Source organism: Acinonyx jubatus, chromosome A2 (assembly GCF_027475565.1).
Source record: "Acinonyx jubatus isolate Ajub_Pintada_27869175 chromosome A2, VMU_Ajub_asm_v1.0, whole genome shotgun sequence".
NCBI classification, from domain to species: domain Eukaryota; kingdom Metazoa; phylum Chordata; class Mammalia; order Carnivora; family Felidae; genus Acinonyx; species Acinonyx jubatus.
Genome location: NC_069383.1, coordinates 85,603,686 through 85,618,892, shown reverse-complemented (window position 1 = coordinate 85,618,892; position 15,207 = coordinate 85,603,686). Strand labels below are relative to the sequence as shown.

At 35.4% G+C, this 15,207-nt stretch overlaps 2 protein-coding genes across 5 annotated transcripts in view; one reads left to right on the top strand and one right to left on the bottom strand.

The window, feature by feature from the left end:
- The window catches only part of RSBN1L (round spermatid basic protein 1 like), a 67,278-nt gene that overhangs the window by 39,580 nt on the left and 12,491 nt on the right, over positions 1-15,207 (top strand). For 3 of the 4 annotated variants that reach the window (XM_027071749.2, XM_053218564.1, XM_053218565.1), the window contains one exon: positions 457-1,097. In XM_027071749.2, coding sequence (XP_026927550.1) covers positions 457-1,097 — 641 coding nt within the window. The remainder of the gene's footprint in view (positions 1-456; positions 1,098-15,207) is intronic. The other variant, XM_053218563.1, reaches the window with a different exon arrangement.
- The window catches only part of TMEM60 (transmembrane protein 60), a 38,670-nt gene continuing 25,050 nt past the window's right edge, over positions 1,588-15,207 (bottom strand). Inside the window, exon 3 of the mRNA XM_053218575.1 lies at positions 1,588-4,387. The gene's annotated coding sequence lies outside the window, so the exon portion shown is untranslated. The remainder of the gene's footprint in view (positions 4,388-15,207) is intronic.

The window sequence follows — 15,207 nt, the reverse complement described above, 5'->3', positions numbered from 1 at the left end:
GTTCTCTCCCTTTGTGATTTATAAGTCTTTTGACTACATGCAATTTTTAAATAACTTAGATGCATTAAAATGATGATATGTGTCAGTGGGAAACATCTGACTGATCTCTGTTCAACTTCCCATTTCTGATTTTTTACATTTAAATTTGAAGATTATGTTTTCTAAAATATCCATTCATTACTTCAGTAAACACTGATTGAACGTCTGCTACATGTCAGAATGGTACCATGTGCGATAGGTACAAATTTGTCGTAGGCCTTCATGTGTGTGTGTGTGTGTGTGTGTGTAGAGAGGGAAGGAGATTGACTAAATTATGTTTATCAATATTGTGTAAAACAAGTCCCAGATACAAACTCAAATCTGAGTAAACTTTGCTTATTTATTGTACAATAGTTCCTTAAGCATGATTTTTAAGTAACTAAAATATGGAGTTAAAAAATTTTTTTTTCTCAACAGGTGGGAAGGAGAAACCAAAAACAAATGCAGAAGACTTACAAATTAAAAAAGTAAAGAAGAAAAAGAAAAAGAAACACAAAGAGAATGAAAAACGGAAGCGTCCAAAAATGTATAGCAAATCTATTCAAACCATCTGCTCAGGATTGCTATCTGATGTTGAAGATCAAGAAGCCAAAGGCATCCTAAATGATAATGTAAAGGATTACAGTGGAAAGAATTTGGATACCAAGAACTATGATTCCAAAATTCCAGAGAACAGTGAGTTTCCATTTGTCTCATTAAAGGAGCCACGGGTTCAGAATAACCTCAAGAGGTTGGACACGTTGGAGTTCAAACAGCTCATTCATATTGAGCACCAGCCTAATGGAGGCGCATCTGTTATCCACGCCTACAGTAATGAACTCTCCCACCTGTCTCCTGTGGAGATGGAGAGGTTTGCAGAAGAGTTTGTGGGTCTAGTGTTCAGTGAAAATGAAAACTCTGCAGCTTTCTATGTAATGGGTATTGTTCATGGGGCAGCTACTTATTTACCTGACTTTTTAGACTACTTTTCATTTAATTTTCCCAATTCACCAGTGAAAATGGAGATATTAGGAAAGAAGGATATAGAGACAACGACTATGTCCAATTTTCATGCTCAGGTAAGAGGTTTTTAGGTTTTGGGTTTTTTTTAACTTTTAGTTACATGTTTTAAACAAATTTCTGTTTTTTATTTTGCTGTGGGTTTGAAATAAAAAGGTAAGACTATAATGACAACTTTTGGGAATATTAAGAATAAATTACTGTCCTGATGTGAACATAAGAGTTTAAATTTCAGATTCTGGGGTGCCTGGGCGACTTAGTTGAGTGTCTCACTCTTGATTCCATCATTGGTCATGATCCCAGGGTTGGGGGATTGAGTCCTGCGTCAGACTCTGTGCTGAGCATGGAGCCTGCTTAAGATTCTCTCTCTCCCCCTCTGCCTCTTCCCCTTCCATGCTCTCTCTCTCTCAAAAAAAAAAAAAAAAATAAGTAATATAAAAAAATAAATTTCAGATTCTACTTAATCTCTTTTTTCTTAGAGATAATGAAATAAGATTCTGTTGTCCTTTTTTGCAAGGATTTATCTTGGAAATGAAAGAAATGTGATGGATGTAGCCATGTATTTTCCAGCCCCTACAGCAGTACTCTTACCTAAAGATCACTTAAAATTATCTTGTTTTCTATCTTAAAAGTACTTACCAGTGGATCCTTCACATAGTAGGTGCTGAGTAAATGTTGGCTGTTAAATATATTTTAGTACAAAGGAATCAGTTAATTCTGCAATTATGTAAGAAGGTTAGTGTATCAGTGCATTTATTGAGCTAATTTCCTTTTCCTGCCCTTCTCTATGGTATAGAATGTACATTATTTTAGAAAGCAGAGGCAAAATCAAATCCACTGGCTCTTGAAAGTGAATGTGGGCTCATCTAAAAGGTCATTGCCAGGGTGCCTGGGTGGCTCAGTTAGGTGAGCATCTGACTCTTGATTTCGGCTCAGGTTATGATCTCATGGTTTGTGGGATCAAGCCCCACATTGGGCTCTATGCTGACAGTGAGGAGCCTGCTTGGGATTCTCTCTCCTTCCCTCTCTCTCTCTCCCTCCCCTCCCCTGCTCGCTCTCTCTCTCTCTCTCTCTCTCAATAAATAAATAAATAAATAAACATTAAAAAAATAATAAAAGGCCATTGCCATTGCACCCATTCTCAGATCAGGGACTGCTTGCTTAGACCAGGAGATCAGCCAACTTTTCATATTTATGGGTGCTAAAGTTCCCAGTTTTCTAAGTAATAATTGACATTATGCTAGTTTGGAAAGAAGGAAAAAAGTGAAAAAAGTCCCAAAGAGATCTTAGTGATCATGTATTGCAACCTTTCTCACCTTACAGATAAGCAAACAAACATAGATAGGAGTAATTTACTATTTTAAGTTTGGTAGCAGTGTCAGGAGTAGAACACAATCTCCTCAATCTTCATCCAGAACTGTTTTACTTATTCTGAGTATATTTCTTTTTGTGATATGTGTTTAAGTTACAGTCTCTACCTTAAGTGATAGTCTGGACGTCCAGTCATATCCACATGTCCAAGCCCCATTCCCCCACTGTATGTTTGGTATATATTCTGTAATATACTATTGTCTGGAAAGTACAGTAGTACTTAAAGTTTTAATGTGCCTGTGGGAAGATACTCCTTAATGTAACATGTTTGAGAATCGGAATGTAAATATTCTTTTAGAGCTGAAGGGGAGCTATAGAGCATCTATTATTAGCACTGTCATTTTATAGAATTCTAGAATGGTTAGTAACTTGTCTGAGATTACACCTCTGTCTCGTGGTGGAACTAGTGATAGTATCTATTAGTATCTAGTAATAGTGTCTACTATTTAGTCAATAAATAGTTCTGTGCCAAGAACTGCTCTAAACACAAATGTAATAACTCATTTAAGCCTTATTACAATCTAATTTTAGAAATAGGGAGAAAAGAAATAACTTGCCCATAGTCCTTTGGTACTAGATCATTCACTTGTCATTTATTATACGTCTAAGTGCTAGGTTTTATGCTCGGCCTCTTGACTTCCAATCCCACTTATTTTCATTATATCACAAACTTTTTTGCTGCCATGCTATGCAAGTTTATTTCAGTAATCTTTCAAATGTCATAATACATTTGCTTTTCAAATAGCTCTCAAATACATTTTCTTTCAAATTAGGAATTTTTTATTAAACAAGAATTTTCATGTTACTGTGTAATAAGTGCTTTTGTTATGAATTAAAATGAGATACTGGGACTCATTAATTGTGCCACTGTGTGGCCAGGTTGTGGGTTGCGGGTCCCTGAAGAGCCACCTAGCATTCATTACCTATCCAGGGTTTTGGTATAATACATGTTACATAGAGGAAACGCTAGGCAGATGCTAGAGTTCTTGGTTACCAGCTGTGGCTCTCGCCCCTATATGATCTGTCAGCTGCAAGGACAGGTTTTACCTCTTTAGCTTTATAGTTACTGGCAGGAAGCTGCCTATGCAAGGTCCATGTTTCACTGCCCCAAGATCCTCCAGATTGAGTCATTCCTGTGGTGTGGGGAAGAATATCCAGCAAAGAGCTACTTTGAACTGCTCATTTGGTATTTCTTGTTTTTTTAAGAACAAGGTATCTGAGGAGTGCCTGGGTGGCCCAGTTTTGGTTAAATGTCTGACTTCAGCTCAGGTTATGATTTCATGGTCCATGGTTTGAACCCGGCATCAGGCTCTGTGCTGACAGCTTGGAACCTGGACCCTGCTTCATATTCTGTGTCTTCTTCTCTCTCTGCCCGTCCCAGGCTCATGCTCTGTCTCTCTCTCTCACTCAAAAATAAATAAAAACATTATAAAAACAACAAAATGAGGAAACCAAGGAAGAAGTTGTTTGCTGCCGACTGGGGCAGGTAGCCTTGTGTTTGTTCTTAGGCACTAGCTATCTGAAACTGAACGGAATCCAAAAAAGAGCAAACAGGAGAGAAATGAGTATACTTTTTGTAGCTTATTTTTATTTCTGGTTTCTTGATTCTTCCCAGTAAACCCCCATCTCTTAACCTAATTTGTGGTATCCCTCCAGGAAATTATTTAACCATTTGTATAGGTTTTTATTTGGGAAAATGCTTTATGAATTACAGAGACTAAGTTATAAACATGTATTTAGAGCTAAACCAGTTTATAACTTGAGCCTTTTCTTGTCCTGAATGTGAGAACCTCTCTTCAAAATTTAATTTGTAGTAATGTCTTATAGTCATTGTAGTGAGTTGTGACTGGGTTAGTGTGAATAGCTGGTTGAACTCTGATGTGGGGTGGATGGAAAGAGAAGGGTCTAGTCAGGATCTTGCCGTTTACCCACTGTGACACTAGCCTGCTACTTCAGCTCTTTGTCTCCGATTTCTCACCTACAAAATAAGGATAATATTATTTAATTCACAAGGCTGTTGTTAGCAATATTTCATAGACTACTAACAGGTTATACAAAAAGAGTTGTTATAGTGACTTAGTGCAATATTAAAATTTTCCATTTTGTTGAATAGGTGACAACTGACTTCTGAGTGAGGATTCTTAAAAGTGTGTTAATTTATGGTAGGGAGTTCAGCAAGTACTGAAGGTCAAAAATTACCACAAATGCTTTATATACAAATAAGGAGTTCACTGAATTATGATATATGCACACAATGGGATATTACTGAACCATAAAAAGGAATGAAATACAGATACTGTTACATAGTGTGGGTGAACCTTTAAAACATCATGCTGAGTGAAAGAAGCCAGTCACAAAAGGTCACATATTATATCACTTCACTTACATGAAATACCCAGAATAGGTAAATCTATAGAAATAGCAGATTGGTAGCTGCCAAGACCTGGGGGAAAGGGAAAATTGGGAGTAACTGCTTAATGGACATGAGGTTTTCTTCCTTCCTCCCTCTTTCTCTCTTTCTCTCTCTTTCTTTCTTGCCTTTCCTTTATTGAGATTTTCAAAACTTTTTTTCTTAACTTTAATTTTTTTTTTTAAGTAATCTCTGTGCCCAGTATGGGGCTTGAACTCACAACTCCAAGATCAACAGTCACATGTTCCACTGACTGAACCAGCCAGGCACCCCTTTTATTGAGAATTTTAATTGCAATAATTGAGGTAGAACATTATGTTAGTTTTAGTATATAACTTAATGATTCAATATCTGTATATATTGCAAAATGATGACCACAATAAATTAACAACCATCACACATAGTTGCAGATTTTTTTCTTGTGATGAGTGCTTTTAAGCTCTATTCTCTTAGCAACTTTTAAACATAAAATACAGTATTACTAATTACAGTCACCATGCTGAACATTGCATGCCGGTGACTTACTACTTATCTTATAATTGGCTTGCACCTTTTGACCACCTTCACCCTCTCTTACCCCCTCCCACCCCACTTCTGACAACCACCAATCTTTTATCTGGATCTATGAGCTTGGTTTTGTGTTTTGTTTTAAGATTCCACATATAAGTGAGATCATACAGTATTTGTCTTTCTTTGTCTGAACTTATTTCAATATATAATACCTGCAAGGTCCATCTGTGTTGCTGGAATCAGTAGGATTTCCTTCTTTGTTTAGTGGCTAATACTCCATTGTATGCTTATATACACCTCATTTTCTTTATCCATTTATCCACAAATGGACACTTACATTGTGTCTTTTTCTGTGTCTTGGCTATTATAAATAATGCTGCAGTAAGCATAGGGGTGCATCTGTCTACTCAAGACAGTAAGTTCATTTCCATGAGATAAATACCCAGAAGTGAAATTGCTGAATCATATGATAGTTTTATTTTTCGTTTTTCGTTAAAATTTTTGTAAAAGATAAACTTCTTTAAGCTTTTGTTAAATCTATTTTTTAAATAAACTTTTTATTGAAGTATATATACACAGAATGCACACATTATAAATGCATAGCTTGATGAATCTTTACTAAATGAACACACCGAGATTTTAAAAAGTAGAATATTACTAGTAGCCAGAGCTTTCTCCAAACCCCTCTTTATCACTACTTTGCACCCCACCACCAGCACATACACAAGCACCCAGGCAACTACCTCCTGACTTCAAATATCACAGATAAATTTTGCCTGTTTTTGAACATTTATGTGACAGAATCAAATAGTATGTGCATTGTTTTGTGTGGCTTCCTTCCTTTTATCTTTATGTTTGTGAGATTCATTTATCTTGTGTGTAACAACAGTTTATTTTCTCATTGCTGTATGGTATTCTGTTATATGACCATACCACAATTTATTTGTTCTTTTTAATATGGATGAATATTTGAATTGTTTCCAGTTTGTGGCTATTACAGTAGGGGTGCTATGAATATTTTTGTACATGTGTTTTGGTGAGCATGTGTATTTGTTTTTGTTGGCTATGTATATAAAATTAGAATTTCAGGATCAAAAAGTATGCACATACTCAGCTTTACTAGATACTGCAGGTTTTCCAAAGTCATTGTACCAATGTACATTCCCACCAGCAGTGTACCACATCTTTGGCTACACTCAGTAGTGTCTGTCTTCCTCATTTTAGCCATTCTGGTGGCTGTGTAGTAGTATCTCATTGTAGTTTTAATTTGTATTTTCCTGATGACTAAGGAAGTCAAGTTCCTTTTCATATAATTATTGTCCAATTGGATATCCTCTTTTTGAAAGTAACTAGTTTACTCTTTTGCACATTTCCCTACTGGCTTTTTTTTTTTTTCCTTCATTGAGTTGTTGGAGTTTTTAATATATTGTGGATAGGATAAGAATCTTGTCAATTATATGTATTGCACATATATCCTCTTACTCGAAAAGGCTTGCCTTTTCACTCTTAAGAGTGCTTTGATCACTAGAAGTTCTTAATTTAATGTAATCTAATTTATAAGGGTTTTTTTTTTTTTTTCCCATTTATGATTAGTGCTTTTTGTGTCCTGCTTAAGAAATCTCTGCCTAACCCAGGTCATTAATGTATTCTCTGAAGTTTTCTTCTGGAAGCTTTTATTGTTTTATCTTTTGCATTTAAATTTATAGTTCTTCTGAATAGATTTTTGTATATGATATGAGGTCACCATCAGGGTTCATATTTTTTCATATAAGTACTCAATGGACATGATCATTTATCGAAAAGGCACCCATTCCATGCTACATTGCAATGTCCTCTTAGCCATAAATCAGCTGAATCATATATATGGTGTGCATTTCTGGGCTCTTTCCGATTTCCTTATTCTTTTTGTCTTAGTTGCTATAACTTTATAATAATTCTTGATATCTAGTAGAGTATTAATTTTGCTGTTCTTCAAGATTTTCTTGGCTCTTTAGATTTGTGTATAAACTCTATAGTTGTCAGATACCACAAAAAATCTGCTTAGGATATTGATTGGGATTACACTGAAGTTGTAATTAAGTTTGGGTACAATTGATGTCTTTACAATTTTGAATCTTTCAGTCTGTGATCATGGTATTTTCCTTCATTAGTTTTTTATTTTCTCTCAATAATATTTTTTGTTTTTCATCCTACAGATCTTACACATCTTTTGAGATTCATTCCTAGGTATTTGAGGACTTCATTTTATTTATCACTGTTTTTGAGAACTTGGAAGTTCTGAGTACCTCTTAGAATATGACATTAACACTCATCTTGAGAAACTGAAAATATGTCTTGTACCTTATTTCTCTTTCAGCACCCTTCTTCCCTTTACCTATGGCATTATTGTGCAGCATGCTTATTAGTAGAATCATATAGTGAGGCTGTATATTTTGGTGATGTCAAATGATTTAGCCTACATCCTGCCATGTGCATTTGTCTTCACCAAAAGAATTGGTTGAGATAACATTATTGGACTCATGCATGGTAGTATTCTACGGGAGGAAGAAAATGAGGTATCAGTGTTGGAATGTAGTTTCACTTAATATCAACCATAACAAAGACAGGGTGTGGGAAACAAAGCCAAATTCATGTTCTAGTTTGATGATTTGATCATGACCTCTCATTAACTAAGTTCAATAGGTTAGGTTTACTAGAACCTGGTATAGTTGAGAGATAATACTTTTTACAGACCGGAGGAAAGAAAATCTATAGAGAAGTTTTGAATTTTAAAATTTTGTAATTCACTATCCTTTAATTCCTCTTTCTGCCTTTTATATTCTGAAAAACCTCAGATTTAGTCAAAACCAGTCCAAAAAGCAGTATTCAAAAGATCTAGAAACATGTGAGAAGAGATAATTGAATGAGTTCATAGAGAGGAAGTGTGCAAATCTAACCTTTACTGTTTTTCTTTAATCTTAGTTTGGAAAATGCACTTAGCAGCATTAAAGAAATTGTTGATAGGGACGCCTAGGTGGCTCAGTCATTTAAAGTGTCTGACTCTTGATTTTGACTCAGGTCATGATCTCACGGTTCATGAGATTGAGCCCCACATGGGGCTTTGCCCTTCAGTGCAGAGCCTGCTTGGGATTCTTTTTCTCTACCTCTCTGTCTGCCCTACCCTGCTTGTGCTATGTGCGTGTGCGCTCTCTCTCAAAGAAATAAACTTTAAAAAATTTTAACAAAAGAAAAATTCATGATAATGAGTATCTGTAATGAATTAGCACTATTTTTTAGTGGATAAAACAGTATAATAATGTTAAAATATGTATTTTATGTTTCCTTGTATTGTAGTATTGTACTCTGTGCAAATATTGAAACTTAAAATGTAAATAAAACCTCATCTGTTTCAACTTAAAATAGGTCCTCATATGCCCAAGTTTAGATCAGACCCAGAAAATTAATACTACCAGCAAGGGCTGCTGTATATGCTGACATAAAATTGTTACTGCACCTATTCATAGTGCAACCTGATGGTCCTGACTACCAGTGGCTTGTGGAACCTAAACTAAGTCCATCCTCATGAGACTAGTTTGTTTCCTTATCTCCCTCCTTTCCTTCCCTCCCTTCTTCCTTCTTTCCTTCCTCCCTGATTAAAATCTGATCAACCAAAATTCATTTGTCCTCAATTCTGTGGAAAGTAAAAGATGACAAATTATGTAACCATTCCTATGATCTTTATAGTGTTTATCTTTGTAATATTACTCTGTAGTTTTCACAAAAACTCATTTTTGCACCTGTTCAGTCTTTATCCTTGAAACGTGTTAATTTGAAATTTTTTGTGTATGTGTGTGTGTGTATACATACAGTGCGCGCGCACACACACACACACACACACATGGCAGTGACAGATGATCGAGACCTCCTAGTCTTTGAATTCTTTTGGTTTTAGAATTCTTTTTACTTGTGTAATTATGTTTTCTATCTTCATCTGTATCCTTGCAGGTTGCCTGAAAATTTTAAAGACCATGTAGAATTATAATGTTGTTTTAGTAGGTCATGTCATGTCAGTAGTGTTGTGGCTCTGAGGTTAGTGATACAATGTCAGTCAAAGTGTATGATAAAAGTCTTTTTGAGAACAGAAACATATATACATGGATTTTTGTTGTAAGTTAATAACCTGTCCGTTCTTTTGCTGCAGCAAACAAAACGTTCAAAACTTAATGGCTTAAAGTGATTTCTCACAATTCTTTGGGCTGTCTGGAGAGTTCTTAAGGTCTTTGTTGGGTTGGCTGGGGCTGAATGGCTTCATTCACGTGTCTGATGATTGGCAGGTCAGTTGGTCTTAGGAGATCTTGCTTGAATGTCCAGTGGTTGTTGTGCTGTCACCTGGAGTGATGATCCCATTTCTCTCATCATCTAGCAGGTTAGCCTAGGCTCATACACATGGTGGTAGGTGCAGGACTCCACAGAGCAGAAAGAGGGCAATCCCTAGTGCACAAGCCTCTGCTTCTGTTGGGTTTGCTAATGTCTGTTGGCCAAAGGAAGTGAAATAGCCAGGCCCAGATTCACTTCTTGATGATAGGACTGGTGCAGTCATGTTGCTTAGAAGTGAGCACACAGGGGCGCCTGCGTGGCTCAGTTGGGTAAGTGTCCAACTTCGGCTCAGGTCGTGATCTCGAGATTCGTGAGTTTGAGCGCGGTGTTGGGTTCTGTGCTGACATTTCAGAGCCTGGAGCCTGTTTTGGGATTCTGTGTCTACCTTTCTGCCCCTCCCCCGCTTGCACTCTCTCTCTCCCTCAAAAATAAACAAACATTTAAAAAAAAGTTTAGGGGCGCCTGGGTGGCTTGGTCAGTTAAGCGTCCGACTTCAGCTCAGGTCATGATCTCACCGTCCGTGAGTTCGAGCCCCGCGTCGGGCTCTGTGCTGACCGCTCAGAACCTGGAGCCTGTTTCAGATTCTGTGTCTCCCTCTCTCTCTGCCCCTCCTCTGTTCATGCTCTGTCTCTCTCTCTCTGTCTCAAAAATAAATAAGCATTAAAAAAAAAAAGTTTAAAAAAGTGAGCATACATGCTTGGGAAGAATTTGTGGCCGTCATTTTGCAATCTCCACATTTGTCCTCGTTTTTCTACCATCTCCATTTTGTTCAAATATTCATTTGATAGTAAGAAGACAAAAAGGCAAGTAAGACAGGAGTTTTATCTGTTAAGGTATAAATGAGGTTTCTTTCTTGTCACTCAGTATTTAATCAGCACATACTCTGAACATTGTGGTTGGAGCTGTTAGAATATGAAAACCAGAGCACTTATCTTCTGACCACCTTTCCCCTCCCCAAACTCTGAATCCTGGTTTTATTTCATCTTGGTTCTGAGTTGTTTGTATCAAATAACTTAGGTCACGATGTTAACTCATGATTAAATGGCTGGTACCTTAGTAGTGAAAGTTATTAAATCTGATCTGATTTGTTAAGCTTTGTCCCTCTGCAGAATGAGACAGTTAACATTTGTTGGCTTCTTGCTGGGGTCATTCACTGTTTTAGGCCAGTAAAAATGATTAGATATGCCATCTTTGAACCATTGGCTGCATTTGTATTAAAATTTTATTTTGACCATTTGTGCCTGTCCCATCTTCCTTGAATGCTTAGGAGCAGATCTATGCAAAACATTACTGTAGCGAGTGCCAGGTGCTCTAAATGAGAAAGGGGACTTTTTCCTTTATTGTACTGTTTTAAAAATGAATAATGATATTTTTATCCTTATTTTAGTTGAAGTTACATGGATATTTTTGAAATAGAATGTTGACTAAATGTCATTACGTGTTAGATTTTGATTTGAAAGGATATGCCAGATGTGATGGGGAATGGCTCCCCCTTGTGGCACACTCATTTATGTTAGATTTTTAGATTTGCCTCAGTAAGAATGGGATGAGCTTTTTTTTTTTTTTTAAATAAGACTTTCCCTCTCCTTCCCCCTCTCCCCTCAAAACACCCAGCAGAATTGACAGCCTCTTCTGTCCTCACCCCCTAAATTTTTGGTTCTGATAACTGTCCTGTTTTTGTTGTTTTCTTCAGATTGATGCTGATACTAGCTAGCTAGGAACATCTGTAATATCTTCTGTATTTATTATGGCTCACTATTATTCTGTGGAACCATTACTATCTCAGGATGTTGGTAGGCATGCTAAAACAAGTATGAGAAAAACTGGTTTTGAAGCCAGAATAGTTTGTGTAAGGCTGGGTCAAATAAGTTATGTTTACCTTGAGACCTCACAGAAATGCTAATAGTCCCTGTGTGTGGTAAACCTCCCACATGGAAGAGTTTCCGAAATTTATTGGACTGTATAGAATCCTTTTTGCAGGGGCTGGCATATCAAGAAACATATTTTAGGAAACAGCAAGTTGTTTCAAATGAGTCATTCTTCATGTTTTTTTTTTGAATTACTTATTACCATATTTGCTTCTTCCCTTGTAGCCATTTTTATACATAAAATAAAACAGTTTTGAGTCTTACGGATTTATTTTTGGCTGTGTTTTTCTTGTCAGAAAGTCTACTTTTTTCTTTTTGTAAGCAGGCCGACCTCAGAATCATAAGGTCTTCTTTTTGTTCATTTATTTTAAAGATTACTTTTCATGAGGAATAATGAATAGGATTTCGGTTTAAACATGATTTAATTAAACAGTTCATTTCTTGTTAACCAGAACTTCTTAGATTTTGTTTTTGACACTTAAACAGGCATTGGGTACAAGAAGTTTCCTATTCCTGATTTTTCTTTCCCTTTATAACATTTATAAAGAATATGAGAGGGGAAAGGTAAACATGCAATCATGATGGTGGTAGGTTTTGCGGGGGGGGGGGGCGGTGAAGGGAGCTATAGGGAGGAGATTTAGATTAAAAATATTCCATCTGCTTCTAACAGGCACTTTTTAAAGATGAGCTTAATTTAACTATTTAAATATAAGCAAAAATGTCATTTCTATCTTTTATTGTGTTGTCGTTTGAGTGTACCTAAATTGAGAGGAAAAATATGTGTACTCTTTGTAACAATGCATTTTTCTTTTAGCATATAGGATTTGTTTTAAAGCAGTGACACGTTTTGATATTTTCTAGTAAACTTTTTAACTGCATCAGAAAACTGATGGCTTGACTACTGTTTACTGAAGTGAGTCAAAGCAAATAAAGTAATCTCATATCCAGTGTCATCAGGATGTGATATTTTTCAGATAGGTGGTTTTTCTAGATAATGGAAGCCCATAGTTTTAGGTGCCAAGATTTTAATGAAAATACCCTTTTTAAAAGCATATGCAATACAATTTAACTCTGTTTTCAGTCTAGGTTTGTCATTCTGATGCTCTAATGCATGCTAGGGGAGTTGCAAATATGTATGCCTGCTTCTTGTCACCGCTCCCCACTTCACATTTGTGATTTCTTATCCTTTATGATTTTAGAGATTAGTTAGGATTGTGCCTAATGTAGAAACATATGTCAGAAGAGACCCTTTTATGAGTCATGGTTTTATGGCATTTATTTTGGCTCTCTAGAGATTCTTTAGAACCTTACCTGTTTCCTCCCCCTCAACCCCCACTGCCCTTTAGTTATAATTGTTAAATAGATGATTTTTGGAGAGTTGAAGCTTTTTATCTTATGATATTGTAGGTTTAATTTCATTCCATGTAAGAATAGATATTTGCTATGTAGTATTGCAGTAAAATAGTGTCCTCTAAATCAAGAGGTACTTACATTTTTTTGTGAAAGGTGTGTTTATCATATTCTTACATTTTGTTGTAACCACTTAAGTGCCATCTGTATATTTTATCAAGAGATACATACTTTTTGAATTTGAATGCATTATTATGTGGAATATGCCATGTTTAAAACATTAAATTAGTGATTCCGACTAATTTAGTCTGTTTGAATATTGGGTTGTGAAATTACAAAGTTAAGTGGTATATAATTAAAAGTTATATCACAGTGTATTTTAAAAGATTGCTTTCACAAAATTACTTTTGTGAAATTTTGTAAGATTTTGATGACTTCAGTTTAATTTTTAAAATTTAGTTTTAAATTTAAATATATTTGTATCCATCGCATTGAGTTATCAGAGTATTATCTTTAATATTTGGAGAATAAATGTTTTAGAAGAAAATTACTGTTTTGTTTTTGAACGTGATAGATAAGTATACATAGTTTATATAAAGACCATACTTTTAGTAGAATTTACCTGTGTGGTTTTAATAGTAGACAAATAGGATGTATTTTACAGTTTTAGCACATTTTGGTGAAAAGGAGAGAGACCTGTACTTTTATTATAGCAAATTATGTATATAAGTAAATTTCATATATAATATATATGTATTTTGCCATGAGGTGACAAGAACTATAAAGATTCAAATACAATATTTAAGATTACAAGCTGATGACTAGAGTCTATATTACTTTACTCTTGAAAATTTAGTTTTTCCCAATTATCTTTTGAAATATTTATGACTTATAATAGGACCATATTTTAAAACATCATCAAAAGATATAGCCTCTTTTTAGGTGGCCTCAAAATAGAAATGGTGGGAGGGGGACTCAAGTTTGTTCTAATTTATTTAATGTATCATGTTAAAGTTTTTAATAGTTTTTAATTAGTCTGTACTAATTTAGATGTGTTTCATTTTAGTTTTAGTATATGTGCTGCCAAAGCGAGCACGTTTCATTTTAGTTTTAAACAAACAACAACGTTTATAACTTAGAAATTAATGTAAAGGTAATTTGAATGAAATGAGATGACTAGGTCAGTATGTTCCTTTCAATTAATAATCATTCTAGGCTAAGATAACATCTGGTTAACATCTGGTTAAGTCAGTTAGTGAAGTACTTAAGTAATAAGATAAGACATTATCATTTGTCTTTAATATTATCATCCAAGAAGCTTTACCCATTTTTTTCAGTTACTAAATGATACATTTTTACATAACATTTAAACACAGAAATTATACTCTTAAGAGGGCTGAATGTTAAATTTGTTAGTAATTAGTTCTGGTTTTCTGATTACTGTATTTATCCCGTCTTCTCTATAGTTTAATAATGCTTTTAGTAGGTTTTTGTTTTTTGTAGGATGGAAGCAATTTGAATTGCATGGCAACTGCTAGGTAGAGCTCAGAAAACTACCTCAGTTATTTGCGAAAAAAATTATTTCAAGTATAGTAAGACCTGTTTTTACCTATTACATAAATTGTTATGATTTCATATTTACATTTCCTCAGAGAAGATTATCTTTGATTCCTAACATTCACATTAAAGAGCATTCTTTCTTGGTGTTATCTTTTATATGCACACATTTAATTTTTGCACTTGGAAAGAAAGTCCAGTGGACCATCCACCCATTTGACTTTTCTTGAAAAGTATGTTCAAAGTGCCCATTTCTTTAGGAGAGCTCATAAATTGAGTTGTGCTTAGTATTTTAGAAGAATTTGATTGTTGAAGATTCCTCCTTCCCAGATTATTTAGTTGATCATTGAGTCACTGCCCCAATTATTCAGTTGATTGTTGTTGATAATGTGATGTCGTAGAATGAACAAGCTGGGTGGCAAGGACTTCCTTGATTTTGGCTTTGTTAGTACTAGTTAATAATTAGAAAAGTTTTTTTAATGTTTTATTTATTTTTGAGAGAGACAGAGGGAGACAGAGGGCGAGTGGGGGAGGGGCAGAGAGAGAGGGAGACACAGAATCCAAAGCAGGCTCCAGGCTCTGTGCTTGTCAGCACAGGGCTTGAGGAGGGAGTTGAACTCACAATCTGTGAAATCGTGACCTGAGCCGAAGTCAGACGCTTAACCTAAGACTCAGCCACCCAGGCACCCCAGAACTAGTTAATGATTTAGATGAGTTATCTGAGTTAAACAAATTAAGGAGATTTGA